This window comes from Schistocerca piceifrons, chromosome X (genome assembly GCF_021461385.2).
Source record: "Schistocerca piceifrons isolate TAMUIC-IGC-003096 chromosome X, iqSchPice1.1, whole genome shotgun sequence".
Classification (NCBI taxonomy): Eukaryota; Metazoa; Arthropoda; class Insecta; order Orthoptera; family Acrididae; genus Schistocerca; species Schistocerca piceifrons.
This window is the reverse complement of record NC_060149.1, coordinates 370,636,281-370,651,946: the sequence shown is the minus strand read 5'-3', so window position 1 is coordinate 370,651,946 and position 15,666 is coordinate 370,636,281. Positions and strand designations below refer to the sequence as shown.

Genomic DNA, 15,666 nt, shown 5'->3' with positions numbered 1-15,666 from the left:
ATTGAGCTTGCGCCGTTCACTGTTTCTGTTTCTTTTTTCTTTTTCCTTTTTCTTCTTCACAATTCAGTACACCTCCTTTATGTTTTTACCACTAAATATGAAGGGTTGCGATGGGGAGGTTCCTTTGTCAGAAGCAGTGTCATTTAATTAAGCAATGACAGAGATCATTCACACTTCGATCTTCTGCTAAAGGATTCCTTGAAAGGCAATAGGTGCACGTGTCTGTTTTTGTATACCACTAGCACATCATACACCTCAAGCCTCATTGCCCAGCACCTGTTGACATGGCAGACTCTTCAGGCTAGTCGGCCAGTACTGAGAACAGTGGTCCATCACAGTGGTAAACGTTTTACCGTATAAATATGGCTGGAACTTCTTGTTAGCCCAAACAACTGCAAGGCACTTTTTCTGGATTGTAGAGAAGTTCATCTCCCACTTGTAGAGAACTCTGGAAACATAAGCCATGACCTGTACCGCACCTTGCTCAGTTTGTACTAGGTCTGTCCCTATCCCACTAACATTGGTGTCTGTGTGAAGTTCTGTCTTAGCATTCTCATCATACAGTGCAAGGGATGTGTCTTGGTACAGAAGTTCTTTATGAATCCCCAATAGTATGAACACGTTCAGAGAAAACTTCTCGTGTCACTAATGTGCTGAGGAGTTGGAAAATCTGTGACTGCTAAGATTTTTGTGTCTTGTATGGTGATGAAGCACCTTTTTCAGATTCAGATGGAGTCCTGCAGTCTGAACGCACTTCAATGCAATTGTCAGGCAGCTTGGATTTCTTCAAATGTCTTCAAAAAAAACAACAGTATCATGCAGATAATAAAGACATGTCATTCATTTAAGGTGTCAAAGCAGGCTGTCCACTGTATGCTCGAAGGTGGCTAGTGTGTTGCATAGTTCAAATGACATAATTTGAAACTCATACAGGATACATAATGTTATGAAAGTAGTCTTTTTCCCAATCAGCCTTGTCAACCATGATCTGCCAGCAACCTGTCTTTGTCTCCATGGCTATAGTTAAGAAAACCTTCGCTCCTTTCAAGTAGTCTAGGTTGTCATTAATGTGCAACAATAGATAGGACATCATTTTTTGTGATTTCCTTCTGTTATTGGCAGTCGACAGGGAAGTACTATGTGCTGTCCTTCATCTACACACAGATCACAGGAGAGGACCCAGGACATTCCGAAGGTTCAGTGATGTCATCTTGCAGCATCTTCTCCCCTTCACCTTAGATTATCCGTTATTCAGATTGTGACATCCTATATGAGTGTTGGATAAATTGGTGGATGATCTCCAGCATTGATGCAGTGTTTTCCCATGGACCGCATGGTCTGCCTTTTCTCCACTCTGGATTTGAAAGTATCCAAAATTTCGTGCAGAGTGGCTAACAACTATTGACATTGTTCCTCGGTGAGGTTAGACCCTATTAGCAGTTCAACAATGAGAGTGAGTCTTCATCAGTGGCACGAAGCTGCCCTTACTGGACTGGTTTGGCTGCCCATATGCACAGACTTTTAAGGATGGGTTGTAGCAGTTCATGACAATTAGGGATCCAAACCTTTCCTTGACCTCCTGAAATACTTATGACCATTGCTGGCATGTAGACTGCATTTGTGACCCTGGGTAGCTTTGTACAATTGACAGAAGCTTCACAGTTTAACTGAGCATCTCAAATGACTGGAACTTGTCTCATTGATGATGGCAGGATAACAACATGTTCAAAGGCACATAACTGCCCAGAACAATCTTCATTGTGTGTGCTTGTTGGAATAGCTTTGTCAGTCTGGAGCCCTGATCTTCCACAGTCTATGTCTGCCTTTGATGCCACCAAGAATTTCCATCAGAGAATAACATTGTGAATGTATTCTGTTAAAACAACAAATTCAAAGGTTTCTGTTCTGTCATTGATAGTTATTCATGCAATACATGCTTTTCTCAGTTGGACATATTTCCCACTTGCAGCTTTCATCACAATCAATTTTGTATCACAAAACATAGTCTTCTTTAGCTGATGACGATAAGTATCCAATATTACCAAAAAGCAAGCCCCTGATTCAACTAACACCTAGACAGGTTGGCTGTCAGTAGTGACATCAGTGAGGTTTCTTGGCGTTTTGTTGACTGTCATTGATGGAAGATTTGCATCTGTGGCAGCCTCACCTCCATAGGAGGTCACCTCACATTGTTTTGCTGAAGTCGGCAGCTAGATGATAAGCTGGTACCTCTGTGTGGTGATGCAGAATGGCTACTGCGTGTTGAGGAGTGACCTCGTCCACACTACAGCAATGGGGTCGGTCCCACATTTGACTATAATTGTTCGCAGTTAACTGGAATGAGTAGGACTGTTATGGCAGTTGACGTCTTGCAGCATAATAGTCATCAAACGGTCATCTTCTCTCCCTGCAGTATTGTATAACGTGTCCACTGCATCCACAGTGAAAACATAGCAGTGTTTTGCCCTCTATCCTCCAAATGTCTGTTCTTCTGTGGGGCATATTACTTGATGGAGATGTTGGGTGTACCTGTGTTGGTGAGATGCTGGGTTGTCATTTCACAGTTGCGGCATAAGAATAAGTTGGTAGAGTCCAGTCTTCATGGTACATTCTACTATTTGAGGATATTGGTGATAAAGGTCGATACACTGTTTCTTTGATATCCTCTGTTACCTCCTGACATATGGTGTCCAATACTCGTAGCTGCTACCTCTTGTGTAATAAGTCCAAATTTCTGGCTGCATACAGAGCTTACTGTCTGGCATATGAGAGGGGCAAGCTCGTGGTGGTCTTCCACAACAGCCATATCTACATGTACATCTGCATCTATACTGTGAAGACCACTATGAAGTGCATGGCAGAGGGTACATCCCACTGTACCAGTTAGTAGGGTTTCTTCCTGTCCTATTTACGTATAGACTGCAGGAAAAATGATTGTTTAAATGTCTTTGCATGTGATCTAATTAATCTAATCTTGTCCTCCGGATTCCTGTGTGAGTGATAAGTAAGAGCCTGTAGTATATTCCTGGAATCATCGTTTGAAGCCAGTTCTTGAAACATTATAAGTAGTGTTTCTCTGGATGGTTTATGTCTGTCTTCAATAGTCTGCCAGTTCAGTTTCTTCACCATCTCTATAACACTCTCCCACAGGTAAAAAAAAAAAAAAAAAAAACTGCAACTATTTGTTTTGCCCTTCCCTGTATGTGTTCAATATCCCATTTTAGTCCTATTTGGTATTGGTTCCATACACTTGAGCAATATTTCAGAATGAGTCACACAAGTGATTTGTAAGCAATCTTGTTTGTACACTGACCATGTTTTTCGCAGTATTCTACTAGTAATCTGAAGTCTATCACCAGCATTATCCATGACAGCCTATGTGAAATTGCATTTCATGCCCCTACAGAGTGTTACACCCAGGTATTTGTAGAAGTTGGCCACTTTCAACTGTGTTTCATTGATCGTGTAGTCAGAGGATGCAAGTTCTTTTTGTGAAGTGCACAATTTTAAATTTCTGAACATTTGAAGCAAGTTGTCAATCTGTGCACCACTTTGAAATCGTATTAGATCTCATTGAATATTGTTGCAGCTTCTTTCCGTCATACTTCATTATAAATAACTACATCATCTGCAAAAAGCCTGAGGCTGCTGTCTATATTGTCCGCAAGGCCAAAGGCCATTAATATGCAACATGAACAGCAAGGGTCCCAACACACTTCCCTGTGGCCCACCCAAAGTTACTTCTACACGCGACAATGATCCTCCATCCAAGATAACATGCTGTGTCCGCCCTACTAAAAAAATCCTCAGTCCAGTCACAAATTTTGTTTGATACTCCACATGTCAGTAACCATAGATGTGGCACAGAGTCAAATGGTTCTCGGAAATCAATAACTACGGCACTTACCTTACTGCCTTGATCCATAGCTTTCAATATGTCATGTGAGAAAAGTGAGAATTGGGTTTCACGTGATTCATGTTTTCAGAATCCATGTTGGTTGGCATGCAGGAGATCATTATGTTTGAGGTACCTCATTATGTTTTATCTCAAAATATGTTCTAAGAGTCTACCACAAACCGATGTAGACGATATTGGACAGTAGTTTTGTGGATCACTTGCACTACCCTTCTTATAAACGGGTTTGCATGCTTTCTCTCAACTACTGGACATGGTTTTTTGTTAGAGGGACCTGCAATAGACTATAGTTAGAAGAGGGGCTAACTCAACCACAAATTCAGAATAAAATCTTACAGAGATTCCGTTAGGCCCTGGAGCTTTGTTTTGTTTTAACGATTTCAGCTTTTCCTCAGTACCACTGACATTAACACTTGTTTCATTCATCTTTTCAGTGGGAGCTTCTCACGAGTTTCCCTTGCTAAAGGAACATTTAAAAATGGAATTAAGCTTTTCTGCTTTTGCGTTGTTACCCTCAATTTATATTCTACCTTGGTAGTCATTGAAGGCTTCACACACTGTGCTCTTGACAAATATGTTTCATTCAGCAGCTCTCTAGCTGTAGTCCTATGCTTTGTTTTACACCTATTAATTTAGAAGTTCCTTTACAGTGACTTTATACCATGGATCCCTTCCATTATGAACTTTTCTACTGGGTGCATACGTATCCAGTGCATCGTCAACTATTCTTTTAAACTTGAACCATAGTTCCTCCGCATGCTCCTATCCTGTGCTGAAGGTTTCAGGTTTTTAGTTGAGATTTGAAACTACTGCTTTTTTTTATTTTGTTTGCTGAATGTACATGTCTTTATATTTGTTTTAGTTGTCCTTTGTACTCATACTATGGTAATCATTGTTACCACAAACACATCATGGTCACTGATACCAGTTTCTATGTGAACATCCTCAAAGAGGTCAGACCTATTTGTTGCCATTAGATCTAATAATTTCCATCATGGATGGGATTCTGCACCATCTGTTCTAGGTAGTTTTCAGAGAAGGCATATAGTAATGTTTCACAGGATGTCTTGTCACATCCACCACTAACAAAACTGTAGTTTTCCCAATTGATTATTCAATGATTAAAGTCTCCACCAATGATTACAGTTTGATTGGGGAACTTATATGCAAGCAAACTGAGATTTTCTGTAAAGTTTTTGGTTACGTCAGGAGGTGCGTCTTTTAGGCAATAGAAGGGTCCAATTACCATCTTAAAACCCCCCCGCCAATTCGGATCTCCGGGTGGGGACTACTCAGGAGGACGTCGTTATCAGGAGAAAGAAGACTGGCGTTCTACAGATCGGAGCGTGGAATGTCAGATCCCTTAATCGAGCAGGTAGGTTAGAAAATTTAAAAAGGGAAATGGATAGGTTGAAGTTAGATATAGTAGGAATTAGTGAAGTTCGGTGGCAGGAGGAACAAGACTTTTGGTCAGGTGAATACAGGGTTATAAATACAAAATCAAATAAGGGTACTGCAGGAGTCGGTTTAATAATGAATAAAAAAATAGGAGTGCAGGTAAGCTACTACAAACAGCATAGTGAACGCCTTATTGTGGCCAAGATACACATGAAGCCCACGCCTACTACACTAGTACAAATTTATATGCCAACTAGCTATGCAGATGGCAAACAAATTGAAAAAATGTATGATGAAATAAAAGAAATTATTCAGATAGTGAAGGGAGACGAAAATTTAGTAGTCATGGGTGACTGGAATTCGGTAGTAGGAAAAGGGAGAGAAGGAAACGTAGTAGGTGTATATGGATTGGGGCTAAGAAATGAAAGAGGAAGCCGCCTGGTAGAATTTTGCACAGAGCACAACTTAATCATAGCTAACACTTGGTTCAAGAATCATAAAAGGAGGTTGTATACATAGAAGAAGCCTGGAGATACTGACAGGCTTCAGATAGATTATATAATGGTAAGACAGAGGTTTAGGAACCAGGTTTTAAATTGTAAGGCATTTCCAGAGGCAGATGTGGTCTCTGACCACAATCTATTGGTTATGAACGGTAGATTAAAACTGAAGAAACTGCAAAAAGGTGGGAATTTAAGGAGATGGGACCTGGAGAAACTGACTAAACCAGAGGTTGTGCAGAGTTTCAGGGAGAGCATAAGGGAACAATTGATAGGAATGGGGGAAAGAAATACAGTAGAAGAAGAATGGGTAGCTTTGAGAGATGAAGTAGTGAAGGCAGCAGAGGATCAAATAGGTAAAAAGACGAGAGCTAGTTGAAATCCTTGGGTAACAAAAGAAATATTGAATTTAATTGATGAAAGGAGAAAATATAAAAATGCAATAAATGAATCAGGCAAAAAGGAATACAAACATCTCAAAAATGAATCGACAGGAAGTGCAAAATGGCTAAGTAGGGATGGCTAGAAGACAAATGTAAGGATGTAGAGGCTTATCTCACTAGGGGTAAGATCGATACTGCCTACAGAAAAATTAAAGAGACCTTTGGAGAAAAGAGAGCCACTTGTATGAATATCAAGAGCTCAGGTGGAAACTCAGTTCTAAGCAAAGAAGGGAAAGCAGAAAGGTGGAAGGAGTATATAGAGGGTCTATACAAGGGCGATGTTCTTGAGGACAATATTATGGAAATGGAAGAGGATGTAGATGAAGATGAAATGAGAGATATGATACTGCGTGAAGAGTTTGACAGAGCACTGAAAGACCTGAGTCGAAACAAGGAGCCGGGAGTAGACAACATTCCATTAGAACTACTGATGGCCTCGGGAGAGCCAGTCATGACAAAGCTCTATACAGTCTGGTGAGCAAGATGTATGAGACAGGCGAAATACTCTCAGACTTCAAGAAGAATATAATAATTCTAATCCCAAAGAAAGCAAGTGTTGACAGATGTGAAAATTATCGAACTATCAGTTTAATAAGTCACAGCTGCAAAATACTAACGCAAATTCTTTACAAACGAATGGAAAAACTGATAGAAGCCGACCCCGGGGAAGATCAGTTTGGATTCCGTAGAAATGTTGGAACACGTGAGGCAATACTTACCTTATGACTTATCTTAGAAGAAAGGCAAACCTACGTTTCTAGCATTTGTAGACTTAGAGAAAGCTTTTGACAATGTTGATTGGAATACTCGCTTTCAAATTGTGAAGGTGGCAGGGGTAAAATACAGGGAGCGAAAGGCTATTTACAATTTGTACAGAAAGCAGATGGCAGTTATAAGAGTCGATGGGCATGAAAGGGGAGCAGTGGTTGGGAAGGAAGTGAGGGTTGTAGCCTCTCCCCGATGTTATTCAATCTGTATATTGAACAAGCAGTGAAGGAAACAAAAGAAAAATTCAGAGTAGGTATTAAAATCCTTGGAGAAGAAATAAAAACTTTGAGGTTCGCCGATGACATTGTAATTCTGTTAGAGACAGGAAAGGACTTGGAAGAGCAGTTGAATGGAGTGGACAGTGTCTTGAAAGGAGGATATAAGATGAACATCAACAAAATCAAAGCGAGGATAATGGAATGTAGTAGAATTAAGTTGGGTGATGGGGAATTAGATTAGGTAATGAGACACTTAAAGTAGTAAAGGAGTTCTGCTATTTGGGGAGCAGAATAGCTGATGATGGTCGAAGTAGAGAGGATATAAAATGTAGACTGGCAATGGCAAGGAAAGCGTTTCTGAAGAAGAGAAATTTGTTAACATCGAGTATAGATTTAAGTGTCAGGAAGTCGTTTCTGAAAGTATTTGTATGGAGTGTAGCCATGTATGGAAGTGAAACATGGACGATAACTAGTTTGGACAAGAAGAGAATAGAAGCTTTCGAAATGTGGTGCTACAGAAGAATTCTGAAGATTAGATGGGTAGATCATATAACTAATGAGGAGGTATTGAATAGGATTGGGGAGAAGAGAAGTTTGTGGCACAACTTGACTAGAAGAAGGGATCGGTTGGTAGGACATGTTCTGAGGCATCAAGGGATCACCAATTTAGTATTGGAGGGCAGCGTGGAGGGTAAAAATCATAGAGGGAGGCCAAGAGATGAATACACTAAACAGATTCAGAAGGATGTAGGTTGCAGTGGGTACTGGGAGATGATGAAGCTTGCACAGGATATAGTAGCATGGAGAGCTGCATCAAACCAGTCTCAGGACTGAAGAGCACAACAACAACAACAACAACAACAACAACAACAATAACCCATCCCTGATACTGAGTCTTGCCCAAACGGTCTTGCATGCAGCTTCAGTTTCTCTCAATGGGTTTAAGTTTCTTGTCTACTGCAACAAATACACCACCTCCATTACACATCAGCCTATCCTTTCAGGTACACCTATATTTTCCCCAAAAATGTCACTGCTGTCAACTTCAGGTTTTAATCATCTTTCTGTACCTAGTATTATGTGAGCTTCACAGCACGTGAGTAGTGCTTCAAACTCTGGCACTTTGTTGCGAATGCTTCAGCAATTGACTACTGGTATTTTAATACTCTCACCTATAGGAGGCATTTTTTTGGCCGGCCCTCTCACTTACCCTTCTGGGTCTCATGCAGCTGTCATTATCTGGACTAGACGAACAGTCACCTAAAAATAAAAAAAAAGGTCCCCTTTGTGCACCACACACACTGTCAGCTATGTGGATAGCAGCCTCTGATATCTCGTGCACAGCTGAGTCATGTAGGGGGGACCATATAGTTCATAACCCCAATCCTTCCGCTCAACTCAGAACTGGGGGGCTACTATCAGTTCTGGGGACAGTGCTGCAAATTGTGAGCTTCGATGAAACTCAGGCTCATCTTCTCAACCTTCTCTGCCGATCACGGGAGTGATCAAAGTATGATCTTGGAGCCCAGTGTTTGCCTCCTCTTGACATGGGACAAAACAAGTTTCTCGAAAACAGTGAAGTGAGTCCCCTGGCTCAGTTTCAGTGAAAGACAGCACCTCAAACTTGTTGGTTAGGGGTAGCGGTATAACACCCTGCAGGTTTTCAAGATCTACTATTGACACGCGACTCGCAGTCAAGTGAATGATAAATGACAGATCCCATTCTTCCGTAGAGGAGACAGGAACCACAGGAGAGGGTAGTACTTGAAGTACCTTTGGTACCACAAGTACACGACTCTTGAGAGCTATTCCAACACACCTATTTGCAGCAGCTGCCAATCATTTGACAGTAGTCAGTGTGATTTCCAGTTGCTTACAAACATCAACTAACTCATACATGTTTAAGAACAGCATTCATAGAGAGCTGTGTTGTGGTTGAAGCAGTATTTTACAGGACAGTGAACAAGTAATTTTAACTAAGACTGCTATCTCTTAATCTGTTGAGAAAAAAAATTACTAATGCCCTTTAAGAATCAAAGCAAATACGCAAAATAAGATTTCAGTTAAGGCAACAAAAAAACCTGTGATAAAAATTACTGGTTTCTAAAACTTTTTGAGATTAATTATAGTCACTAACAAAATTGAAAATAGAGTTAATTTTCGATAAATATAGATAATATGTAATCTTCTTGAAAGGCAAAATTAAATGCAACACTATATATTAGTTACAATATCTGCTACAGTTACTAAATCATAAATTCTGATTTAATGCTACAATTAGTTTATGGACAGGACAATAGTAACTTCCCAGAATTCTCAAAAATGTATGTTTATTTGCATTTATATACACTAAAATTCAGGGTAATCTATTCTGTGGCAGTAACTGTGAATCAAAAACGTTGATTTGCTATGGAATAGCTCTTAACTTAACAAAATCATGAAAATTTTCAAAAACATAGTTTTGTAAGCAACTGAAAATTCTCAGAAATAACATATTTCTCTTGCAATTATACAATGAAATTAGAGAATGATTGCTTTCTGTGAGAATAGGCCTACTGTTCTCAAAAAATTTAAGAGCACAAATAAGTTTAATCTTACAACTGATGATAATAGTACAAGTTTATCATGGAACTCACAGATGATCAAAATTTCACAATACAAACAAGTATAGGGACCACATTCGGCAGTCTGTCATTCTTCTTCCATTTTTTTTTTTGTGATTCGCTGGCACCACTTGATGAATTCGTCTGTCTTGTGACATCCCTTACTAGAAGACCTTGGTATGTGTCTTCTGTGATTTCTTTCATCAAGTGTGAGATTTCTACACCTACATCCACATCCATACTCCGCAAGCCACCTGACGGTGTGTGGCGGAGGGTACCCTGAGTACCTCTATCGGTTCTCCCTTCTATTCCAGTCTCGTTTCATTCGTGGAAAGAAGGATTGTCGGTATGCTTCTGTGTGGGCTCTAATCTCTCTGATTTTATCCTCATGGTCTCTTCGCGAGATATACGTAGGAGGGAACAATATACTGCTTGACTCTTCGGTGAAGGTATGTTCTCGAAACTTCAACAAAAGCCCGTTCCGAGCTACTGAGCACCTTTCCTGCAGAGTCTCCCACCGGAGTTTATCTATCATCTCCGTAACGCTTTCGCGATTACTAAATGATCCTGTAATGAAGTGCGCTGCTCTCCGTTGGATCTTCTCTATCTCTTTTTATCAACCCTATCTGGTACGGATCCCACACTGTTGAGCAGTATTCAAGCAGTGGGCGAACAAGCGTACTGTAACCTACTTCCTTTGTTTTTGGATTGCATTTCTTTAGGATTCTTCCAATGGACCTCAGTCTGGCATCTGCTTTACCAACGATTAACTTTATATGATCATTCTATTTTAAATCACTCCTAATGCGTACTCCCAGATAATTTATGGAATTAACTGCTTCCAGTTGCTGACCTGCTATTTTGTAGCTAAATGATAAGGGAACTATCTTTCTATGTATTCGCAGCACATTACACTTGTCTACATTGAGATTCAATTGCCATTCTCTGCACCATGTGTCAATTCGCTGCAGATCCTCCCGCATTTCAGTACAATTTTCCATTGTTACAACCTCACGATACACCACAGCATCATCTGCAAAAAGCCTCAGTGAACTTCCGATGTAATCCACAAGGTCATTTATGTAAGTTGTGAATAGCAATGGTCCTATGACACTCCCCTGCAGCACACCTGAAATCACTCTTACTTCGGAAGACTTCTTTCCATTGAGAATGACATGCTGCGTTCTGTTATCTAGGAACTCTTCAATCCAATCACACAATTGGTCTGATAGTCCATATGCTCTTACTTTGTTCATTAAATGACTGTGGGGAACTGTATCGACCGCCTTGCGGAAGTCAAGAAACACGGCATCTACCTGTGAACCCGTGTCTATGGCTCTCTGAGTCTCGTGGACGAATAGCGCGAGCTGGGTTTCACACGACCATCTTTTTCGAAACCCATGCTGATTCCTACAGAGTAGATTTCTAGTCTCCAGAAAAGTCATTATACTTGAACATAATACGTGTTCCAAAATTCTACAACTGATCGACGTTTTTAGAATACTGGTACTTTTAAACATCAAATGTTCCGGAATATACACACATTACAAACATAAGATATTTTGAGAACCTTCCAGAAATGATAAAATACTAAATAACAAATAATTGCTGGCTGTCGGATTTGGATTGACAACCCGCAGCTTGCCTGCCAGTGATGCTAATCACTACACTATACTGCACCACTGTGTAGCAGTATCATCACTAAGTGACCCAGTTGGAAGCACGATACAAACTGCAAACATCTCAAAAAACATATGCCAGCAAATGGATAATTTGAGATAATTGTGAAATTTTGGTAAACATTTTTGGAAAGCAGTGATCAATTAATTGTTATATTTTGACTAAAGTTCAGTCTTGATCACATCATGTATGTTTTAATGATATAGGTAACCGGTTTCAGTTCTTTCTACAAAACCATCATCAGACCCATGGCTCCCTTAGGATGGTAGGCGGAGCTCTGTTCGCTGCTACACAGTCAACAGTTGACTGTGTAGCAGCGAGGAGAGCTCCGCCTACCATCCTAAGGGAGCCATGGGTCTGATGATGGTTTTGTAGAAAGAACCGAAACCGGTTACCTATATCATTAAAACATACATGATGTGATCAAGACTGAACTTTAGTCAAAATATAAATTGTGAAATTGTTGTTACTGGCTGCTGTTGATTGATAATAATAGTTTGGAAAAATTATTGTATACTTCAGTAGAAATGCAGTTATTTTTACTGAACAGTAAATACTGTCCTACGTTAAAATTACTGTACACTCATACCGTGTAATAGCAGGTGTTAAAAATTTTGTTCTTGTATCTGACTGTAGTACTGTGCTGATCTCTGCATTCAGTTATGAATTCTTCGAAACACCTTGTGATCGTTTCCAAATTGTTGAGTTGGATTTACAGTTCTTTGTTCCAGTTTTTCAACTGCGTTGGCAGGAGTGCTGTAAACAACACTTTAAAGATTCAGATTAGTTAATCCTGAAGACTGTTGTGCAGGTCTGCCTCGACCTCTACCAGTTAGATTTCATTTCATTGTAACAGCAAAAGTGTGGCTTTTTTCCATTGTGCATGTGCCACACTCTCTGAAATTGCTCAGTGGAAACATCATCGACTATCTGTGTTCATTAAAAGCAACTATAATTCTACTGACATAACCATTACCATTTTTGTGGTCAGGTCGACATTTATGGACAGTGAAGTTTGCAGTGGACAGAAACAATGTGTTTTTAATTATTTTACTAACTGTTAATTTATCAGCTCACATTTACTGAGTAGTTTTGCTTCTCATATTGTCTACTTTCAACTGCTTCAATTTGTACCTTTAGTTATGATCCAGTCTCTCTCTCTCTCTCTCTCTCTCTCTCTCTCTCTCTCTCTCTGGGGATGTACTTCCATTAGATAATTAGATAACATGTATATTCACTTACCTGTATGTGTAATGATACATAAAATGCTCACTTGTTTTGCTGATTGGTGTTAGTTAGAGGTGTACTGTTTCACTTTTATTCAACACAAGTAAGGCTCAGTAATTAAAGTATTTTCAGGTTGACATTCATTGATTGCTTCATATCACTGGTATTTTTACTTATATTAGGCATGGTTTCCCTACAGCGAATTCCATAAATAACACAAACCATCCTGCTGGGGGAACATCTGCAATTGAGCATTATAGTAGAGGTTAAAGATACCGCTTCAGGTTCTTTTTATTTTTGTTTTTCAGTAGTTATAACACGACCAGTTTTGGGCTCCTACATGCCTGCCATCAGGTGTTATACTGAAAATAAACAAGAGATTGGAGCTAGTAATAGTTTTTACATAAAGTAATATGAATAAAAAAGCAAAAAAAGAAGTTCCGTATAACATTTTAAAAGACAGCAGTCAGGCAAGGTGTGATAAAACCTAAAACTTGGGTTTTGTTTCTTCAAAGAACCCATAAACAGCTCTTTGGTTCATTCTTTTCAAGCTGAGATAATACTCCATCTCCAATTGCTTTGATGCCATGAGGCTATAAACCCTAATCAAAGAAAAAAAGTTAAGTAACTTTTAAATAGATTCCACACATTCCACTCAAATTCACTCTCATGACTGAAAGTTGACAGTTCAGAAGAGTGAGTGTGTGTGTGTGTGTGTGTGTGTGTGAATTGGGGAGAGGGGGGGGGGAGAGAGAGAGAGAGAGAGAGATATACTGACGTTAAAGAAAAGGTTCTTAGTAAACAGGAAGAATATGTTGTACTTTTTATAGTGGACAAGTCATACTGGAGAATCTTGGAAGCTGTGGATACATAAAGAATGAACATTCTAGAATCTTTTCTGCACTCATTTCAAATTTGTGTTAGTAAGTAAACACGATCAGCCTTTAGAGTTTTTAACAGTTCTGTTACATTGTAACTTTATTATTATAATCTTCAAGTTGTTATAGGTACTGTAAATACTTCTTTGTAAAAATGTTTTTGTTTCTCTTTTGTAGGCCCTAGGACCTGATACTGTGTTGCGTCTTAATAAAGAGTACACAAACAAAAGGACAAAATTCAGAATTACTACTATCGCCCATAAAGAATCCCCACAAGAAATAGAACAAACCATATCTGCTGTGGATGAGGACAGAAAACTTTACTTACAGGCAGCAATTGTGAGGATTATGAAAAGCCGGAAAGTACTTAAGCACAATTGTCTGATTCAGGAGGTATGTCTATAAAATAAATGATCATTTCTCCAGTATTTCAATTCTGTTTTCCTATAAATTTGTCAGCCTAGTGCATTCTTGGCATATGAGGAGGAAGAGATCAAGAGGTGCAAAGGCAAGAATGCTAAAGGGAGAACAGAAGGCAAATAGTTGATTAGCACAATGAAGCATGAGGGGAAAAAAGTTATGTAAAAGGCAGGAGAGGTCAACTGGAATAAAAGTGATACTGGTGTGATTAAGGCTCATTTGGCAGTGATACATTGTAGGAAGAGTTAGCATGCATAGTGTTTATAAATTTGATTTTGTGAAAATCCACAAAATGCTTGCTGTATGCATATTGCAGATGTCAAAATATTGGTCTGTTGTCAACATTCTGTGTTACATAAAGTGTAGTAGTCATCATAATTTGTGAGACAGACACGTGTTGATATGGTATACACATAGGAGGTAACTTATTTCCCCAAAGTAGCTTGATTAGCACTAGGAGGACTGGCATTAGTGAACTACCTATAAGGACCGCTACCGGTCATTTTGACCGGTGAAGTTTTTCCTCTTTATTTTCAGTTTTACTTTTTAAGTTGCTTCAGTACGGTGTCTTTATGGGTCAGTAGTGCATTACCCTATTGTACAAATGTGTTATGCTTAAAAATTTCTAGTAGAAAGTGTATTTATTTAATAAAAATGATTGAAGTAAGAAATACAAAATCATGTTTAACAAAACTTACAAATGTGAATAAGCATACAGTTTTACAGTAACATTCTTCATCTGCATGTCTCATACTCAGTCAAAGCCCCAAACATGTCATAAACATACATGTAGTACGAAAAGTAAAGAAAAATTGACACAAATTGCTGTAGCAATAACAAAAAAATTACATTTTCGTCTTTGTATGACATCTTTTCAAACAAAGCCACTATCTTTGTCAATAAAAGGTTGTCCACATGTACTGACCACGTCCAGCACATGGACCACATACGAATTTCTTGCACTGCACACACAGATTTTTAGTTTTGTTCGAACTTTTGCATCCTCCTATCTGGCAGGTCTTCCGTACCGGTACCTTACATATTTCAGTGGTCACGGTGAATGTATGCGCAGGTCATTTCCTTGATTGTACGTATGCTAATTTGAAAAGAAACATTCACCAGCCAACTTCTTCTAATGTTGTCTTTCTGTAAAGGATCCAGGCATTGATTCCAGCACAGTCGAGGACATTGAAAAACATGTGCATAGACCATCTGTGGCAGCCAAACTTGACAATGTACAGATGAGATATCTCGTCCAGAATATCAACTCCAAATTTAGTGGAATTGTAGTTTCAGGGAGTTTCTTCTGTGGTTGTTCATCCACTGCAACTGACTGGTGCATTGTGCTCAATAGAAGAACATTTTTCTTGGTCTTCCCCAAATAGGAAGTAATTGTTGCATCACCAGGTTTGTATAAAATAATATCATATAAAGATCCCTCCCACTTCAGCTGCTCTGCAGTATTTTCGGTTATGAAGAAACTGTCACGTGTTACATTTCTTCCTTTTGAAGTGTAAGGTTGCATGAGACATGCAACAACACACTCAGCAACAGGTATGCTACTGAATCTTTCACTTTTTTTTTACCCAAGTAAGAAAATCCATTTGCCACATAT

The 15,666-nt window shown here is 39.2% G+C and overlaps 1 protein-coding gene across 2 annotated transcripts in view; it reads left to right on the top strand.

Annotated features, from left to right (window-relative positions):
• Positions 1 to 15,666, top strand: part of LOC124721576 (cullin-2) — a 186,042-nt gene that overhangs the window by 152,760 nt on the left and 17,616 nt on the right. For both annotated transcript variants that reach the window (XM_047246619.1, XM_047246618.1), the window contains exon 14: positions 13,809 to 14,024. In XM_047246619.1, coding sequence (XP_047102575.1) covers positions 13,809 to 14,024 — 216 coding nt within the window. The remainder of the gene's footprint in view (positions 1 to 13,808; positions 14,025 to 15,666) is intronic.